Source organism: Monodon monoceros, unplaced genomic scaffold (genome assembly GCF_005190385.1).
Source record: "Monodon monoceros isolate NGI ecotype Baffin Bay Population unplaced genomic scaffold, NGI_Narwhal_1 Super_Scaffold_9, whole genome shotgun sequence".
In the NCBI taxonomy this organism is placed as follows: domain Eukaryota; kingdom Metazoa; phylum Chordata; class Mammalia; order Artiodactyla; family Monodontidae; genus Monodon; species Monodon monoceros.
In genome coordinates, this window is record NW_021703786.1 from 10,351,829 (window position 1) to 10,371,479 (window position 19,651).

Sequence of the window (19,651 nt, forward strand, 5' to 3'; positions counted from 1 at the left end):
AATTTATAAGCATATTGAATTAATAAATCTTAACTATATTTGAGAAAATGCAACAGTTTAGGTTCCAACATTTAATTGGAACCTAATTCTAATATATTTACAAGTGTCATTATCTCTGTGTCTTTCTAAAATACAGCTTCACAAATGTTGCCTATGTGGGGTATGCTACTTGTTATTTGATATTCTTCAGTAATGTGCTGTGATGCACTCCATTGATTTAATAGCATAATTATTATGGGAGTATATGAAATAGATAAGTATGTAATCTAAAAAATGTATATTTCTTTTTTCTTCCCTGATATGGTATACCATTATTCCAACCTGGCTTTACGATAGATTATTTGTTCCCATTAAAGTTCATATATTAAATAAAGAGGCCGAAATCTTTGCTTTTCGACTGAGGTTTATTATTGCCTTAAAAATTTTTTTAATTTCTTTTTTGCTAGTGGAAGTTAATAAACTAGAGTGATTCATTTGATGTTAATTAGCAAAGTGCTGCTATTTCTAATTCTTAGTCTGTTGTATATAAACAAAGAATTGAAGAGTTGAAATTGTTCTTTGGCAAAAAATGAGTGTGCCTTAATTACATTGGAGAGGCAAAATCTTTATACAGTTATCCCTCAGTATCTGCTGGGGATTGGTTCTGGGACCTCCTCGGATACCAAAATCCATGTATACTCAAGTCCTTGTATAAAATGGCATAGTATTTGCATATAACCTATGCACATCTTGTGTACTTTAAATCATCTCTAGGTTACTTATAATACCTAATACAATGTAAATAGTTGTAAATACAATGTAGATGCTATGTAAATAGTTGCCAGTGTGGCAAATTCAAGTTTTGCTCTTGGGGACTTTATGGAAAATTTTTTTCTTAATTTTTATATATTTTCGATCTGTGGTTGTTTGAATCTGCAAATGTGGAACCTGTGGATACAGAGGGCCAACTGTACCACCTTGTTATTGTTGATTCTTAATGTAGATGGAACATTTTCAACATTGTGAGAATCAACTCTGAAGTGATCGGTTTTAAATATTAGAAATTAATTTAAAGGCTTGAATTACCTCCTCAAAATCTGTGAGATATTGTACAGTAATTTGGCTCTTATTTTTCAGTTTGCAAGGAATTTAAGTCTAGATTTGGGGGAAGGATAGGGTTCTCCAACCTGGCTAATGATGTAGATAGAGAGACTTGGCAAGTATGTGCAGGAAATCCTACAAGTTCAGAGGACTTTAATGACATAGTCTGCTCCAGATGAGCAGACTTAATCCGGAATATACTTGCTTAAGAAACTAAGTAATTTTACTAAGGCAGCTTCCAGTAAAACGTATTGTACTTCAGAATATAAAAGTGATTTCCCTTCATAAGAGTTTCTTTTCTTTAGTTTGCTTCAAGGTGTTTGATGTTGACCGTGATGGAATTCTCTCCAGGGTTGAACTGAGAGACATGGTGGTTGCACTCTTAGAGGTCTGGAAGGACAACCGCACCGATGACATCCCGGTAAATTCTGGTTGTATACATGTTGTTGCATGTAAATTTCCAACAGGAAAATGGAGTGAAAAATTTTAAAAAGAGATCAAGAGAAAGGGATTTGTTATTACCCCTAGTTGCTATATTATGCTACTCAAAATATCCATAGCTGAAGGTACAAAATTAGAAAAAGAATTTGCCTTAGAAAATTTCATAAACTGAATGTATTGAGTAAAGTAAAAATGAAACCAGAGGGGAATTGGCTTAATTTTTTAAAGCAAGTGTAACAATCTATTAATGGTAATTTAAAAAAATACTTGACCTGGGCTTCCCTGGTGGCGCAGTGGTTGGGAATCCGCCTGCCGATGCAGGGCACACGGGTTCGTGCCCCGGTCCGGGAGGATCCCACGTGCCGTGGAGCAGCTGGGCCCGTGAGCCATGGCCGCTGAGCCTGCGCGTCCGGAGCCTGTGCTCCGCAACGGGAGAGGCCACAACAGTGAGAGGCCCGCGTACCGCAAAAAAAAAAAAAAAACTTGACCAAAATATCGTATACCTTAGTCACTGACTAATAAAGATGATATCTACTCTTTTCTAATTACTTCTTTGGGTTTCTGTTTTTAAAGGAATTACACATGGATCTATCTGACATTGTAGAAGACATATTGAATGCACATGACACCACAAAGGTGAGTCTCGCTGGGACTAATCCTTTTCTAAAAATACCTTGTACTCTGAATTGGTTTATATAGTTTATATATATATTTAAATCTCTTCTACATCATCCCCACCAAGTGCTTATTTGGATCTGTTGTTACAACACCTCCAAGTTGTCTCTAAAGATAGCCCATTCCATCTTTAAACAACTCCATTAAGTGTTATATACGTAAAAACATTTATTATATTTTATATGCTAGGCATTTTATAAAAATTAAGTAGACACAGCCCTTGCCATCATTTATAATCTTTATTTCTCCCATTTGAATAAGTTATGGTAGGGCTAACCTTATACTGAGTGAAAGAATGCACAGAAAAAAAGAATACATACTGTATGATTCCATTTATATGAAGTTCGAGAACAGAGGCAAAACTTAAAAATGGTAATAGGTGTTAACAACAGTGATTTCGGGGATGAGTGATTTAACTGGGGAGGATCATAAGGATATTTGGGATGATGGAAATGACCTTTTATCTCAGTCTGGGTGGTACATATATTCTTTTAAAAAATTTAAAAAGTAATATTGGTAAAGATCTCTTCTGAGTTCTTTAATGGCAGCCAGAATAAGCATGTAATCAATAGCTTATATATATTTTGCCTTCTGTATGAAAATGTAATTTTTGGTACACTTTGACACCAAGAAAATATTGCTTTACTCAACTTATAAGAGTAATGTTAAATTGTATTTTGGGGAAATGTAATGTAGATACTCATTTTTTATATTTATTAAATTCTTTTAAATCTCTAAGAATTCTGATAAAATTGCCAGATATTTCTAAGGAGGTCTTAGAAAATTGTTAGGATCAAAGGGCATAATCCAAAGAGTCTGCAAAAATGCTTTCAAAATTAGTAAATGCTGGGGCTTCCCTGGTGGCACAGTGGTTGAGAATCTGCCTGCCAATGCGGGGGACACGGGTTCGAGCCCTGGTCTGGGAGGATCCCACATGCCGCGGAGCAACTAGCCCCGTGAGCCACAATTACTGAGCCTGCGCGTCTGGAGCCTGTGCTCCGCAACAAGAGAGGCCGCAATAGTGAGAGACCCGCGCACCGTGATGAAGAGTGGCCCCTACTTGCCGCAACTAGAGAAAGCCCTCGCACAGAAACGAAGAGCCAACACAACCATAAATAAATAAATAAAATTAAAAAAAAAATTAGTAAATGCTTCATTTTCCCTACTCAGGGCCTTTTGTGGGTTCCGTAAGTAACCTTTGAACCAGAAGATACTGTGAGTTATTTCCCAGGTCTTATTGGAGGAAGAAGATTGTTGGTGATAAATTGTCCTCATTGCCATTGACTATTTCAACAAAGTTTGGTTACCTTTAAACTTATCCTAGCTGGCCTACTTCTCAGATGAACACATAGCATCTACCTTAAATTATTGGTTTTCTTTCAGACATATGACAATTAGAAGTTTAATAAACCAGATTTTATTCAAATACTATAAAAAATGAGATCTTTTAAAGTACTGTTTTTCTTTCAGATGGGCCATCTTACTCTAGAAGACTATCAAATCTGGAGTGTGAAAAATGTTCTTGCCAATGAATTTTTGAATCTACTTTTCCAGGTATGTTTAAGGTAAATGACAGGTACAGAGGACAGTGGTACCAGTAGTTCTGCATCTTTTCCATATGTAATAGTTATTACAACTAGGCTACAAAACCATATATTATAAAAAAAACTACATTATCCCGTACACGACCTGAAGGATGGTGAGAGAGCATGAGTGCCTACTGAAGTTTCTCAAAGTCATGAGACGATAGGAGGGTAGAATAGAGCTGATTATGTTTATCTTACAAGTAATGACAGAGGAGAATGTAGACACATAGAGAATAATTTGCTATTTTTCTTCATTGTTGTCTTGTTTAAAGGCCCCTCCTAACAAGTAAGGCTGTGTGAACAGAGAGATGGATCGTAAGTAGGCAGCTGTAAATTTTTCACAAAATATACATTCTTCCCAGTTAGGAGATTATCTTAGATGCAAGACTGTTTCTCAGTTTTGTTTTTTTTTCTAATTCTTTAGAAGGTCCAAAAAAGATTGAAGGAGAAGGAGGAAAGAATAGCTGCTAGGAGTGAGCAGCCATATTTTAACTGTTTTCCCAGTTAAAATACTTCTCTTGCTCCAATTAAAAAAAATAACTTATGGTTTCCCATTTTTCATGGTTCTTTATAAATATTTGTTGATTTAATAGTGATATTTTAGATTCTCCTTATTATATTTTCCTTTCCTTGTAAAAGCATCCCTGTGAAAGTCAGAAAGATTTAGTATCTTTGTATGTATCATGATCTTCCATTGCAAATAAAGAGTAACTTGTCTGTGACAAAACGATGTTAGAATACATGGAAATTGAGCTCTTCCTTATAGCTAATGACTAATTAATGTATATTTAAAGCATATGCAATCTGATAAGCCTATAATATCCATATAAATCACTCAGCTGCTCCACTATCAGTTTTCAGCAGGGATTTAAGTTGATGGCTTTGTAAAATAAAAAATGTACAAAAATAATATAAATCACTACTATAAACAGAAATGACTTGCTTGGTAATACGAAAATTGATCAGCTATTTTTTTTATCTCATTTAAAATAATATTCTCAACTACTTTAAGTCATAATTAGTTATATAAACATTTTGACCACTTAAGTAAACTTTATGTTCACTTAATATATGAGTAAGCAGACTGTTATGCTAATTAGTTTTATTTTCTATCTGTGTCTTAAAATAGAGTTAGCTGGTAAGTTCAGTGATAAAAGCTTGATTTATGCTCTTATTTTATTTGCCAAGATCCCACTCTTGCCTGAGTATTTAAGTGTAACATAAGTATCAGTAGAATTAGTAAACCATTCCTGGGTAATACTTTATTTTCAATCCTTTTTAATAAACTCAGTGCCCAATATTTTGCAGAGGAAGCATGCTAAACATGAGCAGGATCTTCTATCTTATACATTTGTCAGAAAGTATCAAATGTTAAATAATGTGGTAAGCAGAATAACTCAGCCTACCCCCACCCCCACCAATATCCATGCCCTAATCCTTGGAACCTGTGAATATGTTATTTTACATGGCAAAGGGGATTTTGCAGATGTATCAGCTTAAGGACTCTGAGATGGGGAGATTGGCCTGTATTATCCAGATGGGTCCAGTCTAATCACATGAGTCCTTAAAAGTGGAAAATCTTTCTCAGCTGTGGTCAGAGAGAAAGAAATGACGTTGGAAGAAGAGTGAGAGAGGTGCAAGTGGCTAGCTTTGAAGAAAGAGGAAGGGGCCGCGAGCAAAGGAATGTGGGTGAACTCTAGAAGCTGGAAAAGGCAAGGAAGCATATTCTTCCTTTGACCTCCGGAAAGGAATACAGACAGCCCTGTTGCCGTCTTAATTTTTAGCCTAGTGAGATCCATGCCTTACTTTTGACCTACATAACAGTAAGATAATGAATTTGTGCCGTTTTAAGCTGCAAATTTTGTGATAATTTGTTACAGCAGTAATTAAAAAAACCGATGCAGAGGGAGGTAATCCGTATTTATGGATTGGAAGGCTCAATACTTTAAAGATGTCAATTCCCCTTCAGTTGATTTAAAGATTTGTGCACTCACAATCAGAATCCCAAAAAGTTCATTGTTGTCATTGTGTTTTTGCAGAACTTGACAAGCTGATTCTAAATACACAGAGAAGTATGAAGGGCCAAAAATAAAAATAGCAAAGGTGATATTAAAGAACAGTGGACTTGTATTACCAGATATTAGAACTTGTTATAAAATAACAGTATTAAGACAATGTGATATCTGCATAAAGTTAGACAAACCAGTGGAACAGTATTGAGAGTTCTTAAACAGACCTACATAGGTGTGATCACTTGATTTATAACAAAGAAGACATTGCATTGCAGATGCAAAGAGGTGGTCTTTTCAGTAAGTGGTACTGAATTAGTATTCATATGGTGAAACCATGCATCATTATTCCCACCCCATTATAATACATGAAAAGTAATTTAGGTAGATTATAAATCTAATAAATTTGAACGGTAAACAATAAAATGTCTAGAAAATAATATAGGAGATATTTTAATGACTTTGAGGTGGCAAAGAGTTCTTAAACAGGACGCACGCAGCAATGAAGACCCAGTGCAGCCAAAATACTTCCAGAGAGCACTAAGCATAAAGAAAAGTTTTAAGTTGGACTTCAGTAAAATTAAGAATTCTTTTTATCAAGAGATACCATTAAGAAAATGAAAAGAGGGACTTCCCTGACGGCCCAGTGGTTACGATGCCGCACTTCCAATGCAGGGGACACGGGTTCGATCTCTGGTTGGGGAACTAGGATTCCCCATGCCACGCAGTGTGGCCAAAAAAAAAAAGAAAAGAAAAGAAAAGATAAGAATATATTTGCTATACCTGTATCCAACAAAATACTTGTATATAGGGCATACAAAGAGCAAAAATCAATGAAAAAAAGGCAGAAGCTCAATATCAAAGTGTACAAAAAACTTGAACAGGTGCTTCACAAACGAGAATATCCAAATAGCTAATAATTATGAAAGGGGGCTAACTTCTTTAGTCATAATGGAAATACATTTTAAAATCACTCTTGGAGTACCATTAGACATCCATTAGAATGGTTAGCTTTGAGGTGATATGAAGCATTGTTGAGGATAACAAGAAACTGGAACTCTTACACATTGCCAGTAGGAATATAAATTCTTACAAGTATTTTGGAAATTGTTTGGCTGTTTTTATGTGTACTCTGTGACTCAGCAAATCTACCCCATGTATGTACCCTACAGAAACTTGTATATCTGAGCACCAAGAAACATAGAATAAGTTCTTATAATCATTTTTTGTTACAACCCCAAACAGAAAATGACCCGAGTACCTATCAACAATAAATACATAAACAGAAATGGTGGCACATGCATACATATGGTTTAATTTAAAACAGTAAAAATAAATATACTAGTGCTACACACAACCACATGGATGAATCTTACATAATTTTGAGTGGAAAATACTGGACCAGAAAATTCAAAAGCAGACAAAACCAATCCATCGTGGTAGAATTTAGTATAGTGAACACATTAAAGGGGTACAGTGGTGTCTGGGAAAGAACTCAAAGTGGAACTTTGGGAGAGGTAGCAATGTTCTGTTTCTTGACTGGATGAAGGTTACATAGGTGTGTTTACTTTGTGAAAAGTCACTAAACTGTACACTTAAGATTTGTTCACTTTTATCACTTTGCTGTACATGTGAAACTAACACAATATTGTAAATCAGCTATACTTCAATTAAAAATTCTTTTTAAAATATTGTTCAATTTTAAGCATGTATATTATATTTCCTTTTCATTAAGTTTGCTTACAAAAACCCAGATACCTGTGCTTCCCTCGTGGCGCAGTGGTTAAGAATCCACCTGCCAATGCAGGAGACACGGGTTTGAGCCCTAGTCCAGGAAGATCCCACATGCCGTGGAGCCACTAAGCCCGTGCACCACAACTACTGAGCCTGCGCTCTAGAGCCCACGAGCGACAACTACTGAGCCCATGTGCCACAACTACTGAAACCTGTGCGCCCTAGAGCCCGTGCTCTGCAACAAGAGAAGCCACCGCAATGAGAAGCCTGCACACTGCAACCAAGAGTAGCCCCCGCTCACCACAACTAGAGAAAGCCTGCGCGCAGCAATGAAGACCCAACGCAGCCAAAAATAAATTAAAAAAAAACAAAACCCAAAGCCCAAGTATGCATCAGTAGGAGAATGGATAAAATGGTATTTTCAAACAGTGGACTGTTACTTAGCAATAAAAAAGGATGAGCTACTGATACGTGCGTGAATCTTATAAACCTAATTTGTGTATTGTTAAGTAAATTGTACCTCAAAATGTAAATAAAACTATAAACAGGCATGCTGATGAATTTACAGGGAGCTGTACTAATAGCTATAATTTACTTTGAAATGCATGTAAAAATTAAGATGATGAATTGAGGAATGAATAGATTAAGTATAATAAAAATGTTAATGTTAGACTTAGGTAATGGGTATGAGGTGTTCAGTGTAAAATTCTTTCAACTTTTCTGTATTTTTGAAAATTTTCATGTTAAATGTTGGGGGAAAAATCATATCTTTTGTGATGATATTTAGAGAAGGCAAATAAATTGAGGAGAAAATGAGCCTTAAAAAGCATATTTAGGGCTTCCCTGGTGGCGCAGTGGTTGAGAGTCCGCCCACCGATGCAGGGGACACGGGTTTGTGCCCCGGTCTGGGAAGATCCCACATTCCGCGGAACGGCTGGGCCCGTGAGCCATGGCCGCTGAGCCTGCGCGTCCGGAGCCTGTGCTCCGCAATGGGAGAGGCCACAACAGTGAGAGGCCCGCGTACCACAAAAAAAAAAAAAAAAGCATATTTAGCACTAGTGGCAATAATGTTTTTCTTAGAGTTGTTCAAATTGAAATGCCACCATTATCCTTCATTTTCTGTGTCCTTTTCATCTCCCCTTCACCTCTCTGCCCAGGTGCCATGGTATGCTCTTCAGATTTCAGGAAAGGAAGTAATATTCTCTATGTGAGATAATTAAGATATATAGTGTTAATGAAATATTCTGAAAAGTAGTTTCTTTCTTCCTTTCTTTCTCCTTTTCTTCCTTTCTTCCTTTCTCTGTCTCTCTCTCTCTCTCTGTCTCTGTCTCTTTTTTATCACGCAGAGATTTGGAAATTGTCTTCCATTGCAATGGTTTGTTTAAAAAGAAACAACAAAACAGAAAATTTAAGTTTAAAGTTCAGATTTGCTTAAGTGGATCATTGATAATTCATCAATTGAAAGCTATTGCTGATTTAGATTCCCATCTAGAATATGGATCTCATACAGAGAATGTGAAATAGTCTATAGTCCAGTCATTGGCACCAAAGAAGTTTAATTTACCACTTTTATCTCTAGGTATGTCACATAGTTCTGGGGTTAAGACCAGCTACTCCAGAAGAGGAAGGACAAATTATTAGGTAAGTTTGTAGTTTCAATCTGTATATTTTTCATTATATAGTTGAAATTTCTACACCTGAAATATATTGTTACTGAGTAACAGCATGTCCCATTTTAACGTTATCATTACAATAGCACTTTGTTTCTCCAAAATAGTTATATAATGAAATTTTTTGTTAAACTAACTTCCTAACCAAGGGATTGGGTTAAGATATTTAAAGCGTACAATGTGGTGACTTGATATATTGTATACATTATGAAAGGATTCCACCCATTGAGTTAATTAACAATCCATCACCATCAGCTCACACATTTATTTACCTTTTGGGGGTGGGGGGTGAGAACATTTAAGTTCTGCTGTCTTAGCAGGTTTCATTTATGTAATACATTGTTATCAACTATATCACATTGGATTTGAAGACCTTATATATCTTATAATGGAAATTTGTACCTTTTTACCGACCTCTGTTTCTCCCAGCCCCTGGCAGCCACTTTCCTCTTCAGTTTCTGAATTTGACTTTTTTTTTTTATATACCATGCAGTATTTGTCTTTCTCTGTCTGGCTTATTTCACCTAGCTTAATGCCCTCCAGCTTCATCCATGTTTTTGTAAATGACATGATTTCCTTCTCTTTTAAGGCTGAATAAAATTCCATTTTATATATATAAAAACACCACATTTTCTTTATCCATTCATCCGTTTTGGGACACTTAAGATTGTTTCCATACCTTGGCTAGTGTGAATAATACTGCAGTGAACTTGGGAATAGAGCTGTCTCTTCAAGATAATGATTTCGTTTCCTTTGGATATATACCCGGGAGTGGGATTGCTGGATCATATGGTAGTTCCATTTTTAATTTCCTGAAAAACCTCCACACTGTTTTCCGTGATGGCTGTATCAGTTTACATTCCCACCAACAGTGTACAAGGGTTTCTTTTCTCTACATCCTTGCCAGCATTTGTTATCTCTTATCTTTTTTATAATAGCCATCCTAAAAGATGTGAGATGATATCTCATTGTGGTTTGGTTTGTATTTCCCTCATTTTTAGTGATGTTGAGCACCGTTTCATGTAGCCATTGGCCATTTGTATGTTTTCTTTAGAAAAATGTCTATTCAGGTCCGTTGCCCATTTTTTTTTTCTTTGCCCATTTTTTTAATTGGATTGTTTTGGTTTTTTGCTAGTGAATTATATGAGTTCTTTGTATATTTTGGATATTAACCCCTTATCAAATATGTGGTTTGCAAATATTTGCTCCCATTTTATAGGTTGCCTTTTCATTTTGTTGATGGTTGTACTATTGACACTCTATCACATATGCACATACCTATATACCTCTGATGGAATTTGTAAATTTTTTACAAAAATGAGAATATTCTGAAATATAGTTTTACTTTCTGCTTACATTTCCACTGCAGATAATATAAAATGACACTTTTATTTATCAATAAAATCCTCTTATAATTTAAATGATTGGCTAATAGGCCCTATTCATCCCCTAATTTTATCTCTATTTTTCTCTAACATAAGTATATTGGAACAATTTAGTAATAAAGTCTGTAAGCCTTTGATTAGGGATTTACTTAGGCAGAATTACTTGAAGTCATATACCTGGGTTAATGAGCCTATATATTTTTATAGTTATAATTCAATTTTTAATAACTTAAGTATCTTTCATTGCTTTAGGATTACTATTATACTACATGTTTATATAGAAAGTTTTAGAAATATGACTGAATCTCTACTAAACTTTGCTTTTAGAATAAAGTCTCAACATATAGTTTGTCACTTGACTTTTTCCTAAAGTAGTGTGTATAACTACTTTTTTAGTAGTTTCTTTTGGCTTTGGACTAATGGATAAAAGAGATTTTACTGAAACAGAGTTGTTGGGAACACCAGAGAACAAGATTACATAGTCACATTTAAATAGGCAGTGCCAATTGAGATTTAGGTTAGTTGAAGTAGTAAATATATTTTGTTTTTAAAATGGATTTTTAAAAATGGTTCTTAAAGAAGGCTAGGCAAAATCCATTTTTTTAAAATGTTGTTTTCATAAAAACTGTAGTCTTGTGTAGTCTTTTTAATTTTCATACTCAGAAGACTTCTTATTTACAGTTTACAGATGTTGACAGTGTTGCTTGATTTTCTCTAATGTTTAACTCTCGTAAAATAAAAATTAAAAATACATTGAAGTGTACAAATGAGATAGTGTAAGGAAATACTAAAAGGCTTTTATGTAGCTGCAGTAGCTTTTTTTTCTGACAGCACTGCAATATAATTTCATATTATACTAATATCTTCTTAAGTCATTATGACTTAGCATAGATATTAAGAATGCTGTGTAAACTGTATATATATTTCTTGGCTTAATTATTTTGCAAATGTTCATAGCAACCCTATTTAAAAATATAATGTTGAGATAATCTTATATTTTTATAAAACTTTGTCCTTTGCAAAATACTTCCACTTGGGTTATTTCATCTAGTCCTCAGAATAACTGCATGAAATTAATTTCATCATCCCATTTTGTAAAAGAGAAAACTGAGATTCACAAAAGTTGAGGAACTTACCTAAAATTACATGGAGGTGGCAGAATCAAGTCTAGGACTTTTTTCATTAAAAACACAACTACTGCTTTCTGTATTTTTCAATAAATCTGAATTTTAAATCCTAGGTTCCAAATTTTTTATTTCATTTGGATTTCTGAGTTTTATTTTACCTCCATTTTTCACTTCAAAAATTCATTTTACTCTGATGGTTTTTGATGGATGAGTCAGGGAATCACGCTTCTAGTTGCTAGACGGGATGCTACCTGATTCATGAATCATTGAATAAACTGAACTAGATCTTCAAAAAAAAAATTTTTTTTTAATAAAAAGTAAAGGATGAGGAACTTCCTTGGTGGTCCAGTGGGTAGGACTCCACACTCCCAATGCAGGGGCCCGGGTTCAATCCCTGATTGGGGAAATAGATCCTACACGCATGCCACAACTAAAGAGTTTGCATGCCACAACTAAGAGCCGCATGCCACAGCTACGAAGTCTGCCTGCTACAACTAAAGATCCCACGTGCTGCAACTAAGACCCAGCACAGCTAAAATAAATAATAAATAAATATTTTTAAATAAATAAAGGATGAGTCAGGTTGTTAAGTAGGCAATGAAGTGAAAGAAATATTTGTCTCAAAAAAAAAAAGAAAGAAAGAAATATTTGTCGCTAACTTAAAGAATCAGTACTTTGTTTAAAAATCAGTATCATGGACTTCCCTGGTGGTGCAGTGGTTAAGAATCCGCTTGCCAATGCAGGGGACACAGGTTCGATCCCTGGTCTGGGAAGATCCCACATGCTGCAGAGCAGCTAAGCCCGTGTGCCACAACTACTGAGCCTGTGCTCTAGAACCCGTGTGCCACAACTACTGAGCCTGCGTGCTTAGAGCCCCTGCTCTGCAACAAGAGAAACCACTGTAATGAGAAGCCTCCGTACCGCACTGCAACAAAGAGCAGCCCCCGCTCGCTGCAACCAGAGAAAGCCCACGCGCAGCAATGAAGACCCAAAGCAGTAAAAAAATTAATTAATTTAAAAATCAGTATCATGATTTCTGCAATGGCTGAGTGAAGATCTCAGCAAATTCTCTCCACGAAAAGCAACTGGGCAAAATTGTCAGCCAACCATTTCAGGACTCTGAAAACTGAACAGAGTTATTCAACAAATTGAGAAGCATTTATTCAAGAAAAACTACTAAACCTTGGTCAGAATAATGGGATTCTGTAGTATTTCTACCTGAGACTGTTCCCATGCCCTCCCATCCAACAGATCTGCATGATAGTTTTACCAGGGTAGGCCAGAGAGGGCTGACTTGATTTGCAGTAGAGCAGGGCTGAGTGCCTGGCCAAGAGAATTGTAAAAAAAATGGGGGTGGGGGGTGGAATTAGAAGTTTGGGATTAACATATACACACTACTGTATATAAAATAGATAAACAACAAGGGCCTGCTGTATAGGGAACTATATTCGATATCTTGTAATAATCTATGTTGGAAAAGAATCTGAAAGGAATATATATATATATATATGTATCTGAATCACTTTGCTGTACATCTAAAACTAACACAACATTGTAAATTGACTATACTTCAATTAAAAAATGAAAGCAAATAAAGAAAATAAGAATATAAACAATCTTATAAAAATATTGTAAAAAACAGTAGAGATCACATGGTGGCAAACAATCAGGGAACATCGCTAGCTTGGGGTTGAGGTACTGGTTAAGGGAAGCAGCAGACTGACAGCCCAGTCAAAATTTTAACAAAGAGATCCAGAGAACAAGATAACCATAGTGAGTATTAATAAATTTCCCCATATTCTAAATGATTTGGAAGACTGCTAGTATATACAAGACTACATGCAAGCTCAGAAGACACCAAAGCGAGCCTTAGATGTCTATTCATTCCTGGTTTAATGGGAATCCTTGCACATGCAGAAAGTAAAAGCCTTCCCTTGCACAGAGAAGGTTTGTAACCTTTCTGAACTTTGCATGTGTTTCTCAAATGGTGAACACAGATCCATCAGAGAAAAGGTGCAAGTGGCTCCAGATATTTAAGCACAGCCTCTCACCAGTCATTGGCTGGCAAGTAAGTTATGCTCTTCCCAAGAAACCCAGGCTTAAAAATAAATATAAGAAATAATAATAAAACTGGGACTTCCCTGGTGGTCCAGTGGTTAAGTCTGCCTTCCAATGCGGGGGACGTAGGTTTGATCCCTGGTCGGGGAACTAAGATCCCACATGCCATGGGGCAACTAAGCCCGCGTGCCACAACTACTGAGCACACGGGCCACAACTAGAGAGCCCAGGCACCACAACTAGAGAGTCCATGCGTTCTGGAGCCCATGCGCCACAGCTAGAGAGAAGCCCACATGCCGCAACACGGAGCAGCCTGTGTGCCACAGCGGAGGATCCCACATGCCTAAACGAAGATCCTGCATGCCACAGCTAATACCCAATGCAGCCAAAAATAAAATAAATAAATATTTAAAAATAATAATAAAGAAAACTGAGCAGCCTTATACTTGCAGAAGAGACAGACTCTACAGAATTAGTTCAGGAAGTCACAAGGAAGAACACACGGGGGGGGCGGTCAGAATCCAGAGTTGCTGAAATATATTATCAAATATGTCTGGTTTTCGATAACAAAAAATTACAAGACATTCAACAGAATAGGAGAATATGACCCGTATACGGAGGGAAAACTAGTTGATAGAAACTGTCTCTGAGGTGGCCACTGATGTTAGACTTAGTACGCAGACTTCAAAGCAGTATTTGAATATAAGTGTTTTCAAAGAACTAAAGTAAGCTTTGTTTAAAGAATTAAAGTATCAGGACAATGACTGCTCAAATACAAAATATCAGTAAAGAGACAGAAATTTTAAAAGAGAAGCCAAGAGAAATTCCGGAGTTGAAAAGTACAGTAAGTGAAACAAAAATTCACAGCAGATTTGAACCGACAGAGAAATAACCAGCAAAATATAATATAAACCAATAGAGATTTTTCCAATATGAAGAACAGAAACAAAAGAATAAATAAAAATGAACAGCACTTCAGAGACATATGGAATGCCAGAAATAAGTATACCAACATAAACATAATGGAAGTTCCAGAAGGAAAGGAGAGAGAGAGAAAAGAGCAGAGAAAAATATTTGACAAATTAGTGGCTGAACCTTCCAAAATGTGTTGAAAATCAGTAATTCAAGAATTCCAGTGAACTGCAAGTAAGTGAAACATAAAGAGATTCATATCTAGACACATGGTCAAACTGTTCAAAGCTACAGGCAAAGAGAAGATCTTCAAAGCAGGAAGAGAAGAATGACTTCCTTTGTAGACAGCAACCCCAAGTCAACAGCTGACGTTCTTAAAAGATGGAGGTCAGTAGCCAGTGGGATGGCATTTAAAATGCTGAAAGGGGGCTTCCCTGGTGGCGCAGTGGTTGAGAGTCCGCCTGCAGATGCAGGGGACACGGGTTCACGCCCCGGTCTAGGAAGATCCCACATGCCGTGGAGCGGCTAGGCCCGTGAGCCATGGCCGCTGAGCCTGCGCGTTCGCAGCCTCTGCTCCGCAACAGGAGAGTACACAACAGTGAGAGGCCCGCGTACCACAAAAAATAATAATAATAAAAAATAAATAAAAATAAAATAAAATGCTGAAAGGGGAAAAACTGTCAATCCAGAATTCTTTATCCAGCAGAACTATCTTTCAGAAATAAAGGTAAATATAAATACTAAATTTGTTGCTAGTAAACATGTCCTAAGATAAATGCTAAAGAAACTTCTTCAGACTGAAAGGAAATGACACCAGACACTTGGTAATTTGACTCCACCCAAAGAAATATAGAGCACCAGTAAACATAATTACACAGTTAATAAAAGACAGTATAAATATATATTTTCTGTTTCTTTTTACTAATTTAAAATTAATGAGATAGTGATTTAAAAATTGTGTTTTTGTAACATAGAAAATGTGTGACAATAATAATACAAAAAGAGTAGGAGGGGCTTCCCTGGTGGCGCAGTGGTTGAGAGTCCGCCTGCCGATGCAGGGGACACGGGTTCGTGCCCTGGTCTGGGAAGATCCCACATGCCGCGGAACGGCTGGGCCCGTGAGCCATGGCCACTGAGCCTGCGCGTCCGGAGCCTGTGCTCCGCAACGGGAGAGGCCACAACAGTGAGAGGCCCGTGTACCGCAAAAAAAAAAAAAAAAAAAAAAAAGAGTAGGAGGCAGAGCTAGCTATATTTGAGTAAGGTTTCTATATTTCACTGCAATAATTTAGAGTTAATCTGAAGTAGAATATGTTAAGATCCATATTGTAACTCTAGAGTAGCCACTAAGAAAATAATCCCAAAATATGGTTTCTTAAAAAAAAGTAAAGTGATATACTAGAAAATATCTATTTAATGCAAAAAAGGAAGTAAAGGAGGAATAGAGGAACAAATAAAAATACTTGAGGGCTTCCCTGGTGGCACAGTGGTTGAGAGTCCCCCTGCCGATGCAGGGAACACGGGTTCGTGCCCCGGTCCAGGAAGATCCCACATGCTGCGGAGCGGCTAGGCCCGTGAGCCATGGCCACTGAGCCTGCGCATCCGGAGCCTGTGCGCCGCAACGGGAGAGGCCACAACAGTGAGAAGCCCGCGTACAGCAAAAAAAAAAAATTGAAATAAATAGAAAACAAATAACTAAATAGTAGGCATAAATCCAAACCAATAATTACCTTAAATAATAATGAATTAAACACTCTAATCAAAAGCTAAAGATAGACTGAATCTTTTTAAATCCAACTACAGACAGTCCCTGAGTTATGATTTTTTGACTTTATCATGGTTCAAAAGCAATAACATGTTTAGTAGAAACCGTATTTTGAATTTTGATCTTTTTCTGAGCTACTGATATGTGGTACGATACTCTCTTGTAATGCTGGGCAACAGCAGTGAGCTGCAGCTTCCAGTCTGCCACTTAATCACAAGGGTAAGCAACCAGTACACTTACAACCATTCTATACTAATACAACCATTGTGTTTTTCACTTCCAGTATAATATTCAATAAATTGCATGAGATATTGAACACTGAATTATAAAATGGGTTTTGTGTTAGATGATTTTGCTCAACTGTAAGCTAATATAAGTGTTCTGAGCACGTTTAAGGTAGCCTAAGCTAATCAATCTATGATGTTCAGCAGATTATGTGTATTAAATACATTTTCAACTTAAGATATTTTCAACTTATGATGAGTTTATCGTGCCATAACCCCATCATAAATTGTGGATGATCTGTACTTGAGATTTAAAGACACAAATAGATTGAAAATAAAGGGATGAAAAAGATACAACCATGCAGATAGTAATCATAAGAGAGCTGGAGTGGCTATACTGATATTAGAATTAAAATGACTTTTATGCAAAAAAAGTTACTACAGACAGACATTTTATAATGATAAAAGTTTCAGTTCACCAGGAAGATATAACAGTTGTAAATATATGTGCACCCAGTAACAGAACAGTCTACCCAGCAAACAGCAGAATACATATTCAAGTGCACATGGAATACAGTCTAGGACAGACTGTATTCTAGGCCATGGGTTTTCATACTCTGGCCCTTTGGCTAAGTTGGGAATGCTACCTGATTTTTATACAGCCTGCAAGCTAAAAATGTTACTTTACATTTTTAAATGTTTGAAAACCATCAAATGGGGATTAATAATTTGGGACACTTTACAATTAAATGAAACTCTAATCTCAGGGTACACAAACAAAGTTTTATTGGAACACAACTATGCACATTCAAAGAAACCTTTGGGGAATGGAAATTTGTTAACCTGATAAAGATTTCTGGAAAAACCTACAACTGATATATCTAATGGTTGGAACACTGAAGACTTTTCCCATAAGATCAGGACAAAGGCAAGGATGCTTGCTTTCACCACATCTATCAACTTTGTATTAGAGGTTCTAGCCAGTGAAATCAGGTAAGATTAAATAAATAAAATTTTTAAAGTCATCCAGATTATAAAGGAAGAAGTAAAACCATTTCTATTTGCAGACATAGATTCTAACTCTTAAAGAATCCACAGAAAATCTATTAGAATTAATAATTAGTTCAACAAGGTTGTAGGATACAAAATCAATATAAAAATCAATTGAGTTGCTATTTACTAACACTGAATAATTTGAAAGTAAAGTTAAAATTAAGACTCTAGTTCCTTTCTCAGTAGAATCAAAATAAATAAAATCCTAGGAAACAAATTTAACGAAAGAAGTGTGAGACTTGTGCGCTGAAAACTACAAAGCCAGGCTCAGAGAAATTAAAATCTTTGTAAATGAAGAGACTTTCCATGTTCATGTGTTTGAAAACTCAGTACTGTCAAGATAATTCTCCCAAAATGATTTATAGATTCAACATGATACCAATCAAAATCCTAGCTTTTTTGTAGAAACTGACAAGATATTCCTAATTTTCATATAGAAACACAAAGAACTCAGATTAGCCTAAACAACTTCAAAAAAGAACAGAATTGGAGAACTTCCTGAATTCAAACTTACTATAAGGCTGCATTAATCAAGGTAGTGTGGTACTGGCACATGGACAGACACACAGGCCAATCAAACTGAACTGACAGTTTAGAAATAAACCTTTATATATTTGGTCAATTAATTTCCTACAAATTTGCCAACAGAATGTAATGGAGAAAGGGTTGTCTTTTCAACAGATTGTGTGGGAATAGTTGGATATCCACCTTGAAAAGATTTAGATCCTTACCTATACCATACAAAAACAATGTAGTCCAAATGGATCCCATAGACCTAAACATAAAAACTAAAACTATAACACTTCTGGAGAAAAACAATAGAAAGTCTTTGTGATTGGTGTTGCCAAGGATTTCTTAGATATAACACCAAAAGCACAATCCATAAATGAATTTGTTTTGATAAATTGGACATAGTCAAAATTAAAAACTTTCAAGTTTCAAGAGACACCATTAACACAGAGACTGGGAGAAAATATTTGCATATCATTTATTCAGTAAAGGACTTGTTTCCAGGTTATATAAGTGAGTGTTACAACATTTTAAAATCCAAGTAAAATATGCAAAAGACTTGAATAGGCATTTCACTAAATATATATGAATGAATGGCTAGTACACCCATGCATTTTCAGGGAAGGCAAATTAAAAGCACAATGATAGCAGTGACTCAGTGAAACTGGTGTAGTTCCAAGAGCCTGTCTCTCCACAGAAACAGTGAAAAATAAAGGAAAAACTGTCAAAACAAACTTTGTTAGAACTCTCAAAAAGAGTTGAAGGTTTATAGCAACTAAGCAAATGCTGGATTTTAAAAAGAGGCCAACTGAAAAAGCAATAGGAAAACTCTGGCAATTATATTTGCCCTTATCTGGTTCATTGTCAGTCTTGAAGATGGCAACCCATGTTCCTGGTTTAGGCACCTGTGCTTGGTTTCACATGGAACAGAGCACACCATGTTCACAAAGATTTGTGTTTGTTTGTTCTAACCTGTCTGGGTTTATTTGAAGAACTGACACAAGGAGTTCATCTCTGGTATGCCTAACTGAGAACTTAACCAGGCTGGAAAAGCAGTGGGCATTCCTCAAAAATATTGTAAAGCAAATGAACAAACCGTAACCACCTGGGGCAAAAGATTATAGTTGAGCTGTACAACAGAGTGCCAAAAGTCTAGGAGGAGAAGCTGGAGAGAGTTTCCTTGGAAAATTAGAGCATTTGAAAGCACACTTATGTATACTAGCAAATTTAGAAAGCCTTGCACATACTTGTGGCAAGATGCATGCTCAGAATAGACCTGAGAATACCCCTATGTTTTCACCTCTGGCTAATTTCTAGACTGAGGGCATGTATAAAATGAAGGCTAAGGCAGCTGTAAAGAGCCTGGATAAGCATTGAAGAATTCCCCAGCACAGAGCTATTCTGTAAAGACAGGAGTGGTTTTTG

At 36.2% G+C, this 19,651-nt stretch overlaps 1 protein-coding gene across 2 annotated transcripts in view; it reads left to right on the forward strand.

Moving 5' to 3' along the window:
* Positions 1-19,651, forward strand: part of USP32 (ubiquitin specific peptidase 32) — a 203,897-nt gene that overhangs the window by 133,093 nt on the left and 51,153 nt on the right. For both annotated transcript variants that reach the window (XM_029211717.1, XM_029211715.1), the window contains exons 8-11: positions 1,386-1,501; positions 2,095-2,157; positions 3,667-3,750; positions 9,105-9,166. In XM_029211717.1, the coding sequence (XP_029067550.1) occupies positions 1,386-1,501; positions 2,095-2,157; positions 3,667-3,750; positions 9,105-9,166 (325 nt within the window). The remainder of the gene's footprint in view (positions 1-1,385; positions 1,502-2,094; positions 2,158-3,666; positions 3,751-9,104; positions 9,167-19,651) is intronic.